Raw genomic sequence first — 16,391 nt, 5'->3', positions numbered from 1 at the left:
CACAAGTGCATTGGCATGGTTGGCTTCACTTCCACGTTACGTACATCGCGCAGTGTACGCAAAAATTCGTCACGCTATGGAAAGCTGCGTTCATTCAATTGGAATTCCCAATATAGCTATATTCTATAATAGTCATTCCATTTTAACTATTGAAGATATAGTTCTTTAATAGTTAGAACCTTAAACTTCAATTTCAAATGGAATTGGGCCACTGAGAGATAACAGGGGAGGAGTAACATGTCAAAAATATTTTTCTCTGAAACGTACGCCACTATGTCTTGCGACCGACGAAATGATCCAAAAGCTCTCTGCTTCTTTCAAATCATCGAGCACTCTGTTATCCATTTTGCATTGTATTTGAACCAATCTACATTGTATACATGTACTGTACTTGTATATTATACAATGTGTTGTTTAAATACAATTAATGCGTTGATAATGCAGTCGAAAATCAAACTTGAGAGTTAAACATTTCTAGGATTTACATTTCCTCATCAGTAATTTCATGGCTCTAACCATACATGTACATGTAAGCATGTGTATCATCACAACATACGTCTAAGTAACAGAACATATCGGGTTTCAACATTCAATTTTCCAAGGACACTAATTTTCAAGGCCAGTTAGCAAACAGGACAGAGATCACTGGCCCAGAGCCAAAATGGTCAACATGTTGTCGACATCAGAAAAAAATCAGAAAAAAATCAGAAGGAAAATCTGAATATATTTGGTTCTCGACTTTGGTTCTCAACGCAAAGCGTCGGCCACAAATGCCTCCACCTTGACCATCATTTTAACCTGTGCAATTTCACTTGACCCCAAAATGACCATTATTTACCTCGCTAACAGCATTCGAAATAAGATGGGTCCTTGCTTCAAATACCAGTGAAAGTAGGCGTGGACCTGCAAATTTCCTACGGTACGGGTCTGTGTGACCCGTAAAAATTGAAACAAGCAAAGAGCAGAAAGTCCTAGTTTTGCTGTTCCACTGGAAAATCTGGTTTGAACACATTAGCACTTGTTCAGTGCCTTGGGCCTCTCTGACATTACAAAATCCACCAGTAGTAGGGTGCATCAGATGCCCCTCATGTCAATGGATTCATCTGTCCCTAGTCTTAAAATGTTCCTATTGTCACAAAACTAACATGTGCCAAGTTTGAATTAATTCGGAGGTCGTCCTGAGGGGCCTCCGAGAGCCTAAAGTTACAATGTGTGTTCCTATGTAGTAAAGTTCGTGACCCTGTACAATTCCAATTAGAAGCCGATCGAACAATTTAAAGTGGCTGCCATATCAAAACCGTTTGGATTTAGAAGCTCAAATCTTGGGAGCTAAGCGTACTGATAATCATCTTTGAATCTGTGATGAAAATCCATCTCCAAAGAAATGACCGTGTGTGTTTTATTGTCAAAAGCGCCCCCACAGTCCATATTCTTGGAAAATCTATAATTTCTGTCTAAACCAAGTGCTATAATACTTTTTTTCACACTGAAAGTTGTTAATATGTATTATATATTGATCTAAAGTTCAGAAAATCTGCTTTGTAAAAGTGTAATGACAACCAGGGTCCTATTTCATAAAGCTCAACTTAGGATTCATCCTAAGTAACTCTTCCTAACTTATTTAGGAAGAGTTCCAATACAATTCATCCTAAGTCAGGACTTATGATTGATCCTAGGATAGGAAGAATCCTATTTTGATTCTTCCTAAATAGTTCAACAGTATGCCATGTATTTGTGGAAGAAGCTAATTTGCATATTCATGAGTTTGCTCCTCTAGAGAAGAAACCAAGATGGCCGCTTTTTCAATGTGCACACAAAAGTGAAAATGGTGAGTAAATTGCCTCAAATCATGGCTTATATGTATGATTTGAGGATTTTTCTTCATTTTTCTGCTAGTAAATGACATTATTTTACCTATGTGCTTTTGTCTGGCCATAAAAATGTCAGAAAACGTGAAATTTTAAAGGAAGTAAATCGGCGTCTGTGAGCTTCTGTGGAGGCACACGAAACCCTATGCAAATGTATAGGGGTAAACTTCAGCTTTTTAATGTCTTCACGGCAGACTCAGTATTTATTGAATAGGCCTTTATTTTTGCTTAGACAGTTTACCATACACATCACGGTCAGGAATTGTGAAGTTTTCAGGCAGTAAATTGCGATAGGGAATAGGGGGGAGTAATTTAAAATATTATTTATTTTATAGGCTAGGCACGCAATGCATAATTTTGTAAGTTTGTAAGTTGTTTCAATCATGCATGTACTGCCATGTCCCGATTCCTTTTTCAATCATGCATGTACTGCCATGTCCCGACTATTGTTCCACCGATAGCGTTCACACGCACAATGAGAACTGTTATCGAGATTTTAGGCCTCGTAATTAGCTTTGAGTAAAAGCAACAGAACATTGAAATCAATTAAAATTGTCAACTTCAATTTTATTGAGAGTTTTAGTTTAGGCTTTGTAAAGCCCGGTGGGGTTACTCAACTTGCAATACTGACCGTACGATCGTTACCAAAATCGAGGAAAAAGGGGTCATTTTTGGGGCTTGTCCATGGACAAAATTGTCTGTGAAATTGGAAAAATAGGGGTGTTTTAGAACACAAAGGTCAGCGAAATTGAATAAAGGCCAAGAGGTTCTTATTATTTTCTCCCGATCCAGTGGAATGATAGCTGGCCAGATAAATAAATCACAGGAATAAATTTGGTTTCCTACTTCGTACTCATCCCGTGATCAATATTGTTCTCGGTTCTATTTCATGCGTAGCCTTAGCATTGATTTGGAGAAATTTTGCAATAATAATTGTTTGGTTTATTTCATGCTGTCAAAAACACCCAATGCTAACGGGTGTAAAGCTTTAAGTTTAAGAGGCCTAAAAATCTTGATAAGATTTTATATTTCAATGTTCCATAAATTAAAAGCTACGAACATTGAAATCAAGGATTTTATCAAGATTTTTAGGCCTCTTAAACTTAAATTTTTCAACAGTAGAATCAACCTTTATGAGGCCTAAAATCTTGATAAAATTGAAATTAAGAATTTTAATTGATTTCAATGTTCGTAGCTTTTGCACAAAACTTTACGAGGCCTAAAATCTTGCTAAATTCCTTGATTTCAATGTGCCGTAGCTTTTATGGAAAAGTAAAATCAAGGATTTTATCGAGATGTTAGGCCTCGTAAAGGTTTATTAGATCTAAAATCTCGATAAAATTGAAATTGAGAGTTTTAATTGATTCCAATGTTGCGTAGCTTTTATGCAAAGCTTTAGGAGGCCTAAAATCTCGATAAAATCCTTGATTTCAATGTGCGTAGCTTTTCGAACAGTAAAATCAAGAATTGTATCGAGATTTTAGGCCTCATAAATCTTTATTAGGCCTAAAATCTTGATAAAATTGAAATTGAGAATTTTAATTGATTCCAATGTTCCGTAGCTTTTACGCATACTTAATAGACCTAAAATCTTGATAAAATCAGTAAAATCAAGAATTTTATTGAGATTTTAGGCCCCGTAAAGCTTTAGGAGGCCTAAAATCTCGATAAAATTCTTGATTTCAATATGCGGTAGCTTTTACGGGAACAGTGAAATCAAGAATTTTATCGAGATTTTAGGCCTCCTAAAGCTTTACGGGGCCTAAAATTAATCTTGAAAAATCCTTGATTTCAATGTGCCGTTGATTTTAAATGTGCTTGTGTGGACATCAGCACATGAGTGAACACTAGCGATTAGAAGCTGAGCCCAATGACCCAGTGGGCAACTGGCAGTCAAGTTTTGAAGCTGCCCCTTATAAAGTTTGATTTCTTTTTTAAAATTAACTGATCATAATGCTTAATTGTGTGTTTGATTTGCAGTTGATGCTGGTTATCAATGTGTTAAGTGGATTGGTTTGATTTCTATGAAGAGTCTGTGAAGACGCAGTGGTCAGTGGATCTGTCAATGGTAAGTAGAATAATGAATGCAAACAGCAAACCCATGCAGATAAAAGATAACAGAGAATTTAGAACTCTTTATTTACATGTAATGATGAAATCCACAATATGAAGGATGTTGGAGAATTGGGGTAAAATCTCTTGTAAAAATTTACCTTGTATTTCTTTTCAGTATCAGGTCCATGATTTAAATCAAAATTATTTTTAAAATTTAAAGAAATTCAAAATAAAATTAATTGGGATCTTTTAAAGGTAAACAGACTTCAGTACAAATTATGTAATAATATGTGTATGTGTCATGACTTAGAAAGTTGGTCGGTTATATTTTAAGCGGTACGTTTCACAGATTAGGCGTTGGAAAATAATTTTAGATGGTAATTGACTAATTTCATTCAATAAATTGAAATTCATGTTGGCAGAATTCATTGCAAATTGCATAATAGCTAGCTAGCTGAGACCTAACCTATTTAGAAACATATGTCAAAACGTTTTCCATTTAATTCACACTTTTTAATATGTTCTTACTATTTTTGTCTTATTTTACAGGGGCATGATTTAAAAATCAACCTTACGGCTGCCATGGTTGCAGGAGAAACAACACAATAGGTGACTCAAGAGACTGATCATATTCTTGATGATTATGCAATCTACATGTCCTGGCTACATGACTGGTACAAAGTAAATTCTTAAATGACACTATAAATATCAGTATAAGGATTGGATAAATTTATCTCTAAAATTGGAAGTAAATGGCAATACATATTACCTGACTATCTTTAAGATTGACTAGAACTTAAAGTTACAAATGTTATATAATTTACAATTGCAAAATGCACCTACAGGTAAGTGCAATAACACTGTTCATGTCCATGGTTACATGAAAAAAGTGTTGTGATAGTGGCAGAGCAATTAGGGGCTGTGCAATAATTATGAGCACTGGTGGGAGGGTAATTTTTTTTTTTTTTTGGGGGGGGGTTATTTTTGGCGAGCCAGGGGGTAGAAATTTCTGACAAGCCAAGGGGGGATTTTGACATTCATGGGGGCTGTGCATGTGCAATGAAATTTCTGAACGGCTCTACAAAATCACTTGCCCCCCCCTCACGGCCTGCCAGAAATCCCTTGCCCCTCTCAGCCTGCCAAAAATCTTTGCCCTCTCCCCTTGTTCAAACCTTCATTGGTCTAGATACATGTTGCGAGCAGGAAAATTTGCATATTTAAGCATTTCCGAACCATTTCCTTTTTTGGTGCCCCATGAATGTATGCCAAAAATCGCTTACTACCCCCCTCTCCGCTTGTCAAAATTTGCACACTCCCTCCCTTTCACCTTTTCTTTTTTTTTTTTCCCCCTCCCACCTGACCCACCAAGGCTCATAATTATTGCACAGCCCCTAAAAATAGTAATGGAAACACTTAAATATGCAAATTTGTCCACTTTAGACAGCAACACCATGATTTCTATTTTATTTTCACTCCTATCTTTTCTATGAGTAAAAGAATGGCACTCAGTATTATTTTGAAAATTGAATAGCTTTTTAATGGAGGAATTGTTGTTTTTACTAGCCATGTGAACGGTGTGATAGAGGCAAGGCAGGTTCAATATTTTGAGTTGTGGATGCTGAATCATGCTGGCACATTTGCGGTAGGCCTATCCATTAAGGAAATATTGGACATTCCTACACACAGTTGATGATAGTAAAAACAGAAATTCATATAGTTTATTCTCATTCTTAGTCAATTGAGAGGGGGGTCCATTGGTCTTTGACACTGGTGTAGGAGGTCCCCGATCCAACACTAAGGCCACTAAGATTAGAATATTAGTATGTCTTCCTCCAATCCTCGCACAGAATTACAACATGAAGGTCCATGTCTATTAAACGGGGTCTGCGGCAATCATAACATTATGCCTTATATGTTAGAAAAATAATTATCAAGCATGAATCACATGGTTTTATTTGAAACAAACTCATATTGACCATAAAAACGAATAAAAACAGTCGGCTCTCAACACGCGATATTCAAAATTCCCGCACCAAAATTATCTAAGTGCAATGACGTAATGGTTACTTGTGCTCCATTGTCGCCCGCCTTCTTGTATTACTGAGACGCTATTGCACTCGGCGTTTTTATGGTCACTATGAGTTTGTTTTAAATAAAACCATGTGATTCATGCTTGATAATTATTTTTCTTATAAGGCATAATGTTGTGATTGTCGGAGACTTCTTTAAAGAGGAACCCGCCAGAGCAGTTCTTCTGGGGTGAACCAAAGCTGCCTGGTTATCAAATTAATCAGCGACAAGGTCATCTCTGAATTTGATAGGTGCTAATTGATGCAATTGCCAATAACATTAAAACATCAATTAGCCCTTGTCAAATTCAGAGATAACCTTGTCACTGATTAATTTGATAACATGGCAGATTTGGTTCACCCCAGAACTGCTCTGGTGGGGCTTCCTCTTAAAGGTTATCATAACAATCAAAATGTGAAGCAAGTTTATAGTGAACGTTTATGCAATAAATAAAATGATTTCCAAAATGTACTTATGATTTGAAGTTGCATTATGTTTTGTGTGTTTTAGTGTTTTTGATAATTGGTATAAAAACTACTTAAGGTTATAGACCAAATCACCCACCACTAATTGCAACAGAATCCATTTTGCATACATTGCATCCATCTCCCAAAAGATAACACAAAAGTATATCAAAAGTCCCCAAAAATCCAAGTAGTGGAACACTGCCTAATTTGCATAAATCCAAAATGGCCATTTATGCAGGGGGGTGAAATTTCAAATTTGGTCAAATCTTGCTAAAACCACAATGTATTCCTCTCGACCAGTTGGATTAAAATTGGAGCATATTTCCATTGTAAACGACTGTGGACCCAAAATTTGACCTTTGACCTGTTTGCCTATAACTCAAGAACTTTATGTCAGACACTGGAAAAACTATACTTTTTTTTTTTTTTATGATGAGAGCAAAACATTGGTATGGTTTCTAACAAGATTTGATTTGACCAACTTTGAAATTTCACCCCTGCATAAGCGGCCATTTTGGATTTATGCAAATTAAAGAAGCCATCCCACTTTTGTGTTCAAGTTCCTCCATGTCAATTATGTTCTCTACGATGAGAAAATTTTATCTCTCCACAAACAGCAATTTTTTTTCATCTAAAAATTCTTTTCATTTTGGCTGTTTCTCATCAAAATGCCTGTTTTCTCATCATAACCAAATCTGTTAACACCAAAAAACCTTATACACAAAGTAAGGCTCTCACCTAACGGCTAATTATGTACTTGGGTACCGGATTGAATTTTCGAGCGGGCATCCGGTGCCCCCCAAAAAAATGCAACAAAAAAAAAAAGAAAAAAAGTTAAACTAAAATTACTTGTTATACTAAAAAAATCAAAGCTGGATAAAGTTGTATATTTAATAAATTTTGATTCTATAGGGCCAGGGACACATTTAATTAGTATGCATTGCTAGGATTTTTTAAGTAGCAGAATTTCTTCTTGGAACTTTGTTTTTTTGTGCTAAAAAGGAGATGCACAGGGCAATAATTGCTTAATTTTTTCTTCTAATATGAATTTTAGGGGGGACGTCCCGTCGTTCCCCTTGCAAACATTTAGCGGACCAGGACCGGACATGTCCCCCTGCTAATTCCGCCGCATATTGGGTACATGGTTAAGTAGAAGGGATGAGGTTAGGCTTAAGGGTATGGTGGAGATTACACATGTGGATTTTATACATGTTACCATGGCAACAGAAGATAGCGAAAATATATGTTTAACTTTATTTTAATATATGGTTAGCTTTTATCAACCTTGATACACCAAAGTTTCATGTTCGAGTTTCTAAAAATAACGGAGTTAGACTCATTTTTTACCAAATCTGTGGATTTTAAACGTTACCATGGCAACAGAAGATAACGAAAACATATGTTTCACTTTACTCTGCTGTTTATGGTTAGCTATTATCAACCTTGAGATACCTGTAAATTTTCAGATTTGAATTCCTAAAAATAACGGAGTTAGACTAATTTTTTACCAAATCTGTGGATTTTTAAACATGTTACCATGGCAACAGAAGATAGTGAAAATATATGTTTCACTTTTTTGACTATATATGTATAGCTTTGATCAACCTTGACACACCTGCAAAATTTCAGGTTCGAGTTCCTAAAAATAACGGAGTTATATAGACTCATTTTGGACCAAATTTGTGGATTTTAAACACGTTACCATGGCAACAGAAGATAACGAAAACATATGTTTCACTTTACTCTACTGTTTATGGTTAGCTATTATCAACCTTGACATACCTGTAAAGTTTCAGATTTGAATTCCTAAAAATAACGGAGATAGACTAATTTTTTACCAAATCTGTGGATTTGTAACATGTTACCATGGCAACAGAAGATAGCAAAAATTTATGTTTCACTTTATTTTACTATATATGGTTATCCTTTATCAACCTTGACACACCTGCAAATTTTCAGGTTAGAATTCATAAAAATAAAGGAGTTAGACTAATTTTTACCAAATCTGTGGATTTTAAACATGTTACCATGGCAACAGAAGATAGCGAAAATATATGTTTCACTTTTTTGACAATATATGTATAGCTTTGATCAACCTTGACACACATGCAAAATTTCAGGTTTGAGTTCCTAAAAATAACGGAGTTAGACTCATTTTATACCAAATCTGTGGATTTTAAACATGTTACCATGACAACAGAAGATAGTGAAAATATAAGATTCACATTATTTTACTATAGATAGTAAGTTTATATCAACCTTGACATATCTGCAAAGTTTCAGATCCAAGTTTCAAAAAATAACGGAGTTAGACTCATTTAAACCCTTTTCCCCTTGATTTTCATCAAAATTACAAAAATCATGGTTTTTTGACGTTTTAGCTAAGATAGGAACTCTAGGAAGAATCCTATAAAGTTAGGACACCTCCTGACCCCTTCCTAAGTTAGGAAGAAACTTAGGAAGGATATTCTTCCTAAGTTGCTTTATAATATAGAAGATAGGATCAATCCTAAAGTTAGGAAGAGTTCAAGACTTAGGAAGAATCAATTCATCCTAAGTCCCACTTAGGATGAATCCTAAGTTTTATGAAATAGGACCCTGGACATCAACATTTGTAAAATTTGAGGTAAAAATTACCACAAAATGCCTATTTCACTGAAATTTTGTATCGAGGGCGCTTGTGCTAATTCCACACATGCTCATTTTGTTGGTGATTAAATTTTATCACCGAATCGAAGATGATTATCAGTACTATAAGCGCAAAAGATTTGAGCTTCTAAGTCCTAACGGTTTTGATATGGCAGCTACTTTAAATTGTTCGATCGGCTTCTAATTGGAATTGTACAGGGGTCAACGAACTTTACTACATACATTGTAGGAACACACATTGTAACTTTAGGCTCTCGGTGGCCCCCCAGGACGACCTCCGAATTAATTCAAACTTGGCACATGTTAGTTTTGTGACAATAGGAACATTTTAAGACTAGGGACAGATGAATCCATTGACATGAGGGGCATCTGATGCACCCTAACCAGTAGTCTTGCGGGAAAACCAGCTGATCATCGTATTACTGAAGAAGTCACCCGACTTGGGTGACGAAACTGTGAAAGTGAGTAGAAATTTTGGATTTGTCTACAAACTGAGAACTTTAAATAATCACCAAATTAATTGTTCAGCCAGTGGTTTTTGTTATGGTACATGGTACTAAACTGAGCTCAAAAAAGAAACTTATAATTTTTCACAAGGTTATATCTTGAAATCCTGTCCATCAAATCGAACCAAAATCACACACAGGTTTACTTCAATACTCTACTCTTAACACATGTCAGTAACCAAGCAGTTATCCAACTGACACAACAGCAAAATGCACTGACATGGAACAGCTTCCTGGACCACATTCACAGCCCAGCCCTGTTTTGTGAAAAAAGTGTATGAAAAGCAGAAAGCAGCACCGTTTTATCATCTGTGCAAGGATCTTGTGTGCATTCTCACAGATTTTTTGTGCTGGGTGCCAAATGTTAGGCTGTGAAAGTGGAGGAACTTCCAGGAAGCTGTCCCATGACAGTGCATTTTGCTGTTGTGTCAGTTGGACAACTGCTTAGTTACTGATATGTGTTTTGAGGAGAGTATTAAACTAATCCTGTGTGTAATTTTGGTTCATTTTGATTGACACTATTTTAAGATATGACCTTGTAATTCACAAGTTGTGAAAAATTATTATAAGTTTCTTTTTGAGCTCAGTTTATATTAATGTTATTGTTGTTTTGTTTATGCTGGACAAAAACCACCTGTTGGAAATGGATTTACAATGATACGCAAGTTTCATACTCCAAATAAGAATAAGAAATATACATCTCACAACCAAATTATAATATGATATCCCTCTTTATAATTCAATTTCATGAACTGAATGAACCTCCTTTCCAAAATTAAAAGATTCCTAGAATAAAATGGCTAGATATATGCATGTAGTTGTGTAAATTGTATACTAGCATTTGACATCTATCTTGCATTGCCTCACATGATTTGATAACTCGTGATTCAATCACTTTTATGGATGACTGCTGTTATGTATCATAAAAACAAATATGACATGTGATTTGATGCATACCATATCTATTTAGCACACACTAAAAAGTGCTGTCTTTTTTTGTGTTAAAACGATGAATAAATTTGCCTTATTTCCTATCAATGATACAGTATGTGTATATCGAAATTGTATCTTTTTTTTGAGTTAGTAAATAGCACAAATGAGGTAGAACCAAAGAGTACCGATTCTTAGTCAGTGGGAGTGGTCTATTATGTAGATACATAATCTGATTGGACAATCGCATGATTTTGGGTGTCATCTATCAGGCTGTAGACAACCTCACATCATTATGAGTGTTGATAACGCGTAACACGCTCACAGAGGTGCGCGTATGTATCGTGTTGTATGCGTGAGACGCAGTGCTGAATACTACACGCGTGCTAGCAGTACACGCAACAAAAAGATGTTAAGTTGTAAACAAGTTTCGTTCATTTTAGAAAAAGGGGAGTTTTTATGACGCTAACGTTTACAGTTATCAAAATAATGTTGAACTGACTAAGAATGAGAATAAACGATAGAAATTTTTTATTTTGACTATCCTCTACCTATGATAGACGACAGGCAGGTCCAATATTTTTATCGTAGTGGATACCGTAAAATATTGGATTGGACCTGCCTGTCGTCTATCACACGGTAGAGGATAGTGAAAATAAAAATTCCTATCGTTTATTCTCTAACTCCACTATTTTTGTGTTTCGCTGATGGAGGGATTATAGTGTACCTATATTGTATAAGGATAATGTTGCTATGCACCCTGCAAATTTGATTCAAGTGCAGTTGTTTGTGTTCTACACATACACGTTGCGCCAAAAATGCATGCTCTAACTTAAATAGTGGCACACTGGTTAAGGTCTTTGCCTTTGGTACAAGAGGTCCCAGGTTCAATTCCCCGCAAGACAAAAAAAAATTAATTCCGTTCTCCCTGTGGCTCATCTGGTAATGGCGGGGCAGATGACCAATGACAAAAAGACCTTGTTACAGTCGGTTCCAATCAGGGTACTAAAGCCCGATTGTTGACTACACTTGACTGTCCTGCAAAACATTCCCCGACCAGCTATCTACAGTGACCCTCTTCATTCACCAGGTCACTTGTGCCTGGCCGAAGTTTCGTCAGCGTTATCTCCTAGATTTCATTTCAGCTGTTAATGCCTAGATATGCTCGACATATATAAGCACTGAGTATGCAAATCTTTAGTTATCGCTCAAGCTTGGAGTCTTGGAGACACAAATTTTCAGGCTCTTGTTGAAAAACGCCAGAGGCACAATATTTTCCCTCTATGAGTGACAAAACAATATAGCAAATTTGCCAAGTAGCATTATATATGGAGCAATTTTGAGTTGGTATTATTTCGGTATCTCTTTGGCACAGATGGAATGTATTTAAAATAAAAGTAAAGCAATAACAAATTCTGAAACTGATTTCTCCGTTATTTTACATACTACTAAGCACCTGAGGAAAATGGTGATTTTGGAAGTCAAAAGTGCACTATGGTTGCAGCCTTGTAGAGCGAAATGATTCCGATGTACCTCAGTGGCAGCAAAATAAATTGTTGTTAAGTGTTCTGAACAAGTTGGAAAGTTGATATAAAAATACATGTGATGCGATCAAGCAAAATCAGTCGTAACTCAGAAATATTACATTTTCAGTTTCTGATAGGATATTAAAAAGCATTCACAAAGCTGCATTTTGCAGAAAACCCCATTGAAATTGAACAAGCAGTTCCAAAGATATGAACAATTAAAGAGTTTACAAAACAAGAGTTAAACAAAAGGAAATATTTCCTTTGTTTGGCTATATCTCAAAATCAGTTGCGACTGATTTTGCTTGATCGCATCACATCAGGGTCAGAATTTCGGGGGGAATCCGAGAATCGATTCTCACAAAGACTCTCGTAAACAGATTTGTTTGAATCAATGTTGATTCTCGCAAACTTTTGTAGTTTACATTTAGTTAATTTGCGAGAATCAAATGATTCCCGCAAATTTATTCTGCAAGAATCAAGATTGATTCTTGCACTGTGAAACAAAATTCTGAGCCTGCACATATAGTCATCTCACCGTCTCATGGTTGAGTTTCTTGAGTATACGTGCCAGTCCATAGATAACCTGAGAGAAGAGGTTCTTGCTAACGCAGAGATGAGACAGTCACGACTGCGTTCTAGATCCAACTGCACATGGCTTGATTGACCACTTATACCAACCGGTAACTGGAAAAAAGAAAACGGAAAAAAGAATAAAGATTAATGTAGCATTTACTGTCATACCATGTTAATGCAGGACAGTTTGTGGGCAGGGTCGTAGCATATTTCCCGGCAAGAGAGACAAATTTCCCTCCAACTTAACAAGATTTCCCACCATTTGTTATGTAATTTCTTTATCCAGACAAGGCGGTTCTCGAACCACGAGTCTCGCCTGCTTTCGCGACCGCTTGCTTTAGTAATTGCCTGCTTATGCGAAGAACCTTGTAATGGAAGTGTTATTGGCGATATGGAAAAAAGTGAATGTTAATTATAATTATTTGGAATTCCTGCATCAAGCGCCCATACAACAGTTTTTACTAATTTGACCTCAGATGACCCCTGGTGACCCTGAAATGACCTTCCAAAAAATTGGCTTTAAATGTTGACTGTACCCACCAAGTTTCATGCCCATACAACAGTTTTTACTAATTTGGCCTCAGATGACCCCTGGTGACCTTGAAATGACCTTCCAAAAATTTGGCTTTAGATGTTGATTGTACCCACCAAGTTTCTGCCCATACGACAATTTTTACTAATTTGACCTCAGATGACCTCTGGTGACCTTGAAATGACCTTCCAAAAAATTGGATTTAAATGTTGACTGTACCCACCAAGTTTCATGCCCATACAACAGTTTTTACTAATTTGGCCTCAGATGACCCCTGGTGACCCCGAGATGACCTTCCAAAAATTTGGCTTTAAATGTTGACTGTACCCACCAAGTTTTATGCCCATACGTTAGTTTTACTAATGTGACCTCAGATGACCTCTGGTGACCTTGAAATGACCTTCCAAAAATTAGGCTTTAAATGTTGACTGTACCCTCCAAGTGTCATGCCCATACGACAGTTTTTACTAATTTGACCTCAGATGACGCCTGGTGACCTTGAAATGACCTTCCAAAAATTTGGCTTTAAATGTTGACTGTACCCACCAAGTTTCATGGCCATATGACAGTTTTTACTAATTTGACCTCAGATGACCCCATGTGACCTTGAAATGACCTTCCAAAAATTTGGCTTTAAATGTTGACTGCACCCACCAAGTTTCATGGCCATACGACAGTTTTTACTAATTTGACCTCAGATGACCCCTAGATGACCTCAGTGACCTTGACCCACTAACCAATACAAACCGGTTCTGTCTGGGGTCAAGATGCACCAACCCACCAAGATTGAGGAACGTGCGACTCCTTATCTCCGAGAAAATAGGCGGAAGGCAAACTTTAACCAAAACTTTAACCAAATTTGTCACATACACACACACACACGCACCCCCACACATACGGAAAAGTGATTATATAGTCTCCTGCCTTATCAGGCGAGACAAATCAGGCGAGACAAAAAGCAATATATTTCCCTCCAAATTACCAAATTTCCCGTGAAGGAAATGACCAATTTGCCTATTTTTTCCAGGCCTGGTTGTAGCTACGGAGCCCACCACTCAATTGCAATTTTGGCATTGGAGCCCAAGACTCAGAATCCAAAATTGCTCAATTTTGTTGAATTAGTCAAGAATTTGATCAATTTTAACAAAAAAATGTCCAAATATGCAAGATTTTCATAAAATGCCACCCAGCACTAAAAATGTCCTAGCTACAACTCTGTTTGTGGGTGTGGGTGCATAGGGGGAGTGTGCACTTAAATACCATTACTTGAAGACACACACAAAAGAAATCAAGGGCAAATTCAGCCCCCCCCCCCTTCTAAAAAAAAGGAAAAAACTGGTGAAACAAAGTCCCCACTTCAGGGGGGGGGGCATCCTCTTCAGCTCCTCCAAATGGCCAATATTTATTATGAATACTTCATGAGTGAGCTCCCCCTTTCAAAAACCTGGACCCACCTGCAAGAAATTCTTGTCATTGAACAATAGAGACAATTGAACCAAGGATGTCCTCGGTTGCTGGATGCTGTGGCTAGACTGCACAATCAAATAGCATAAAAATACACAATATATGTCCATGGTTAGGGGTACACATGTAGGGTACGAGAGGTTTTAGGTAGGATATTTTTAGTGGTGGGTGACATTTGATAAAAACCTTTTGCCATAATGGACCTAATTCTAGCCTCTGAGTGGTGGGCTCCGCTGCAAAATTGCACCCGAGTGGTGGGTGAAACGCCCACCACCCCCACTGTAGCTACAACTCCCAGGGTCAGAGAAATAATTCAATTTTTGGTGCAAATAACGTGATCACCCAAAGTCTGACACTTTAAGAAATATGCAGAGTGCAATGTGCATAAAAATTTTGTACATATATGCACTTGTACATATGCGCTCGCAGTTTCGTGCACTGCATGGTGTGTGTTTGCGTCTTCCAGGATTGGTTAATTTTTCTTGAAGGAAATTTTTCTTTCTGACATTTTTACTATTTATTTGTAAAAAAAAAAGAAGAAAAAAAGTAATTTCAGAAAATTTTTGTCTGTACAGTATGAAATATGTGCTCCCACAAAATGAGCTTCAAGTCACAAGCTGAGCTGGGAGTTTTAAGACGTTCCAACTGCTGAGTTGATGTTCTTTGCTTGAAGACACTAATAATGCACTATACTGTGGTTCACTTCAAATTCGGTAGTGACGTAGGTACGTATTTAGATGTGCGCAGTATCGAACTCCGTGCGTAAAGTTAATCACACAGAGCATACAGGAACGTGTACAAGGGTAGTTTGCCCGACACGCTTGCGGCGCAACAGCGATAAGCATCGATTTGATGTCACTACCCAACTTAAGGTGAACCCCCGGGGGGGTCACTCTCACACAAAAGTGCTACCCACCCGCGTCCGACCACCTCTGAAATGCACCCTAAATGGTGAATTTTCATACAACCAAATTATGCCCCATAATGGCGAAAACACATGGAAAATCCTACCCTAAATGTCCCAGCACATGCAAAAACCATACCCTAAATGGCGTCAACTGAGAAATATCTAATTTATACCCTAATGGCGTAAACAGGGAAATGAGCTAATTTGATTACCCAAGGTGTCTTTTTAATGTTGCAGACCTATAGATACTAAAGATTTTATCAAATTAGTGCAAACTCACTCAAACAATAATATTACGAACCCTAAACGTCTAAGGATTTGGCTGAAAAAGGACCCCTAAATGGCGATGCCTTCTGAAAAAGTACCCTTTTTCAAAAAGATGTCGACGACGCTATGTGGTGAAAAACATACCCTTTAAGATGTTTTTTCTTAGACGCGGTCAAGTCAAGTAGTGAGTGACCCCCGGTGAACCACAGCATAGCACTGAATGTTGATGCGTACAATGGAATTAGACGCATTAAATTAACATCTCTGCGCGTGTGCATTATTGAGTCCAATTTCACTAGGATCCACAACATGCTCATCTATCTGGGGCACAGTTCTTAAACCCCAATACATTTGTACATTCATTAAATGACCTAGTTGAAAATGTGGGTACAAAAACTCAAACTTTGCAATTTGAGGTCATATTTTGCACAATGATTATAAATGTAATTGAGGTTATTGGACTATGCCATTGGGATGAGGCTATTGTGTTCCACAGTGTTTCTATCAACAGGTAATGCACATTTAAAACCTATAAATATTCAATCGAGAGTTTCATGAATGATGCATAATTAAT

General features: G+C 37.0%; 1 protein-coding gene and 1 long non-coding RNA gene across 2 annotated transcripts in view; one reads left to right on the top strand and one right to left on the bottom strand.

The window, feature by feature from the left end:
• Positions 1-14,753, bottom strand: part of LOC140163509 (neurofibromin-like) — a 178,002-nt gene extending 163,249 nt beyond the window's left edge. The window contains 3 exon segments of the mRNA XM_072186823.1: positions 12,610-12,681; positions 12,684-12,758; positions 14,634-14,753. Of these exon segments, the coding sequence (XP_072042924.1) occupies positions 12,610-12,681; positions 12,684-12,758; positions 14,634-14,753 (267 nt within the window).
• LOC140164410 (uncharacterized) lies at positions 1,566-4,866 on the top strand. Its single transcript, XR_011860524.1, has 3 exons — positions 1,566-1,828; positions 3,849-3,936; positions 4,473-4,866. It is a non-coding gene; the product is annotated as an uncharacterized lncRNA (long non-coding RNA).
• Positions 14,754-16,391: the final 1,638 nt, after the last annotated feature.

The sequence above is a fragment of the Amphiura filiformis genome, chromosome 11, assembly GCF_039555335.1.
Source record: "Amphiura filiformis chromosome 11, Afil_fr2py, whole genome shotgun sequence".
Classification (NCBI taxonomy): domain Eukaryota; kingdom Metazoa; phylum Echinodermata; class Ophiuroidea; order Amphilepidida; family Amphiuridae; genus Amphiura; species Amphiura filiformis.
The sequence above is the reverse complement of the archived record's forward strand: the minus strand, read 5'-3'. Positions and strand labels throughout refer to the sequence as shown.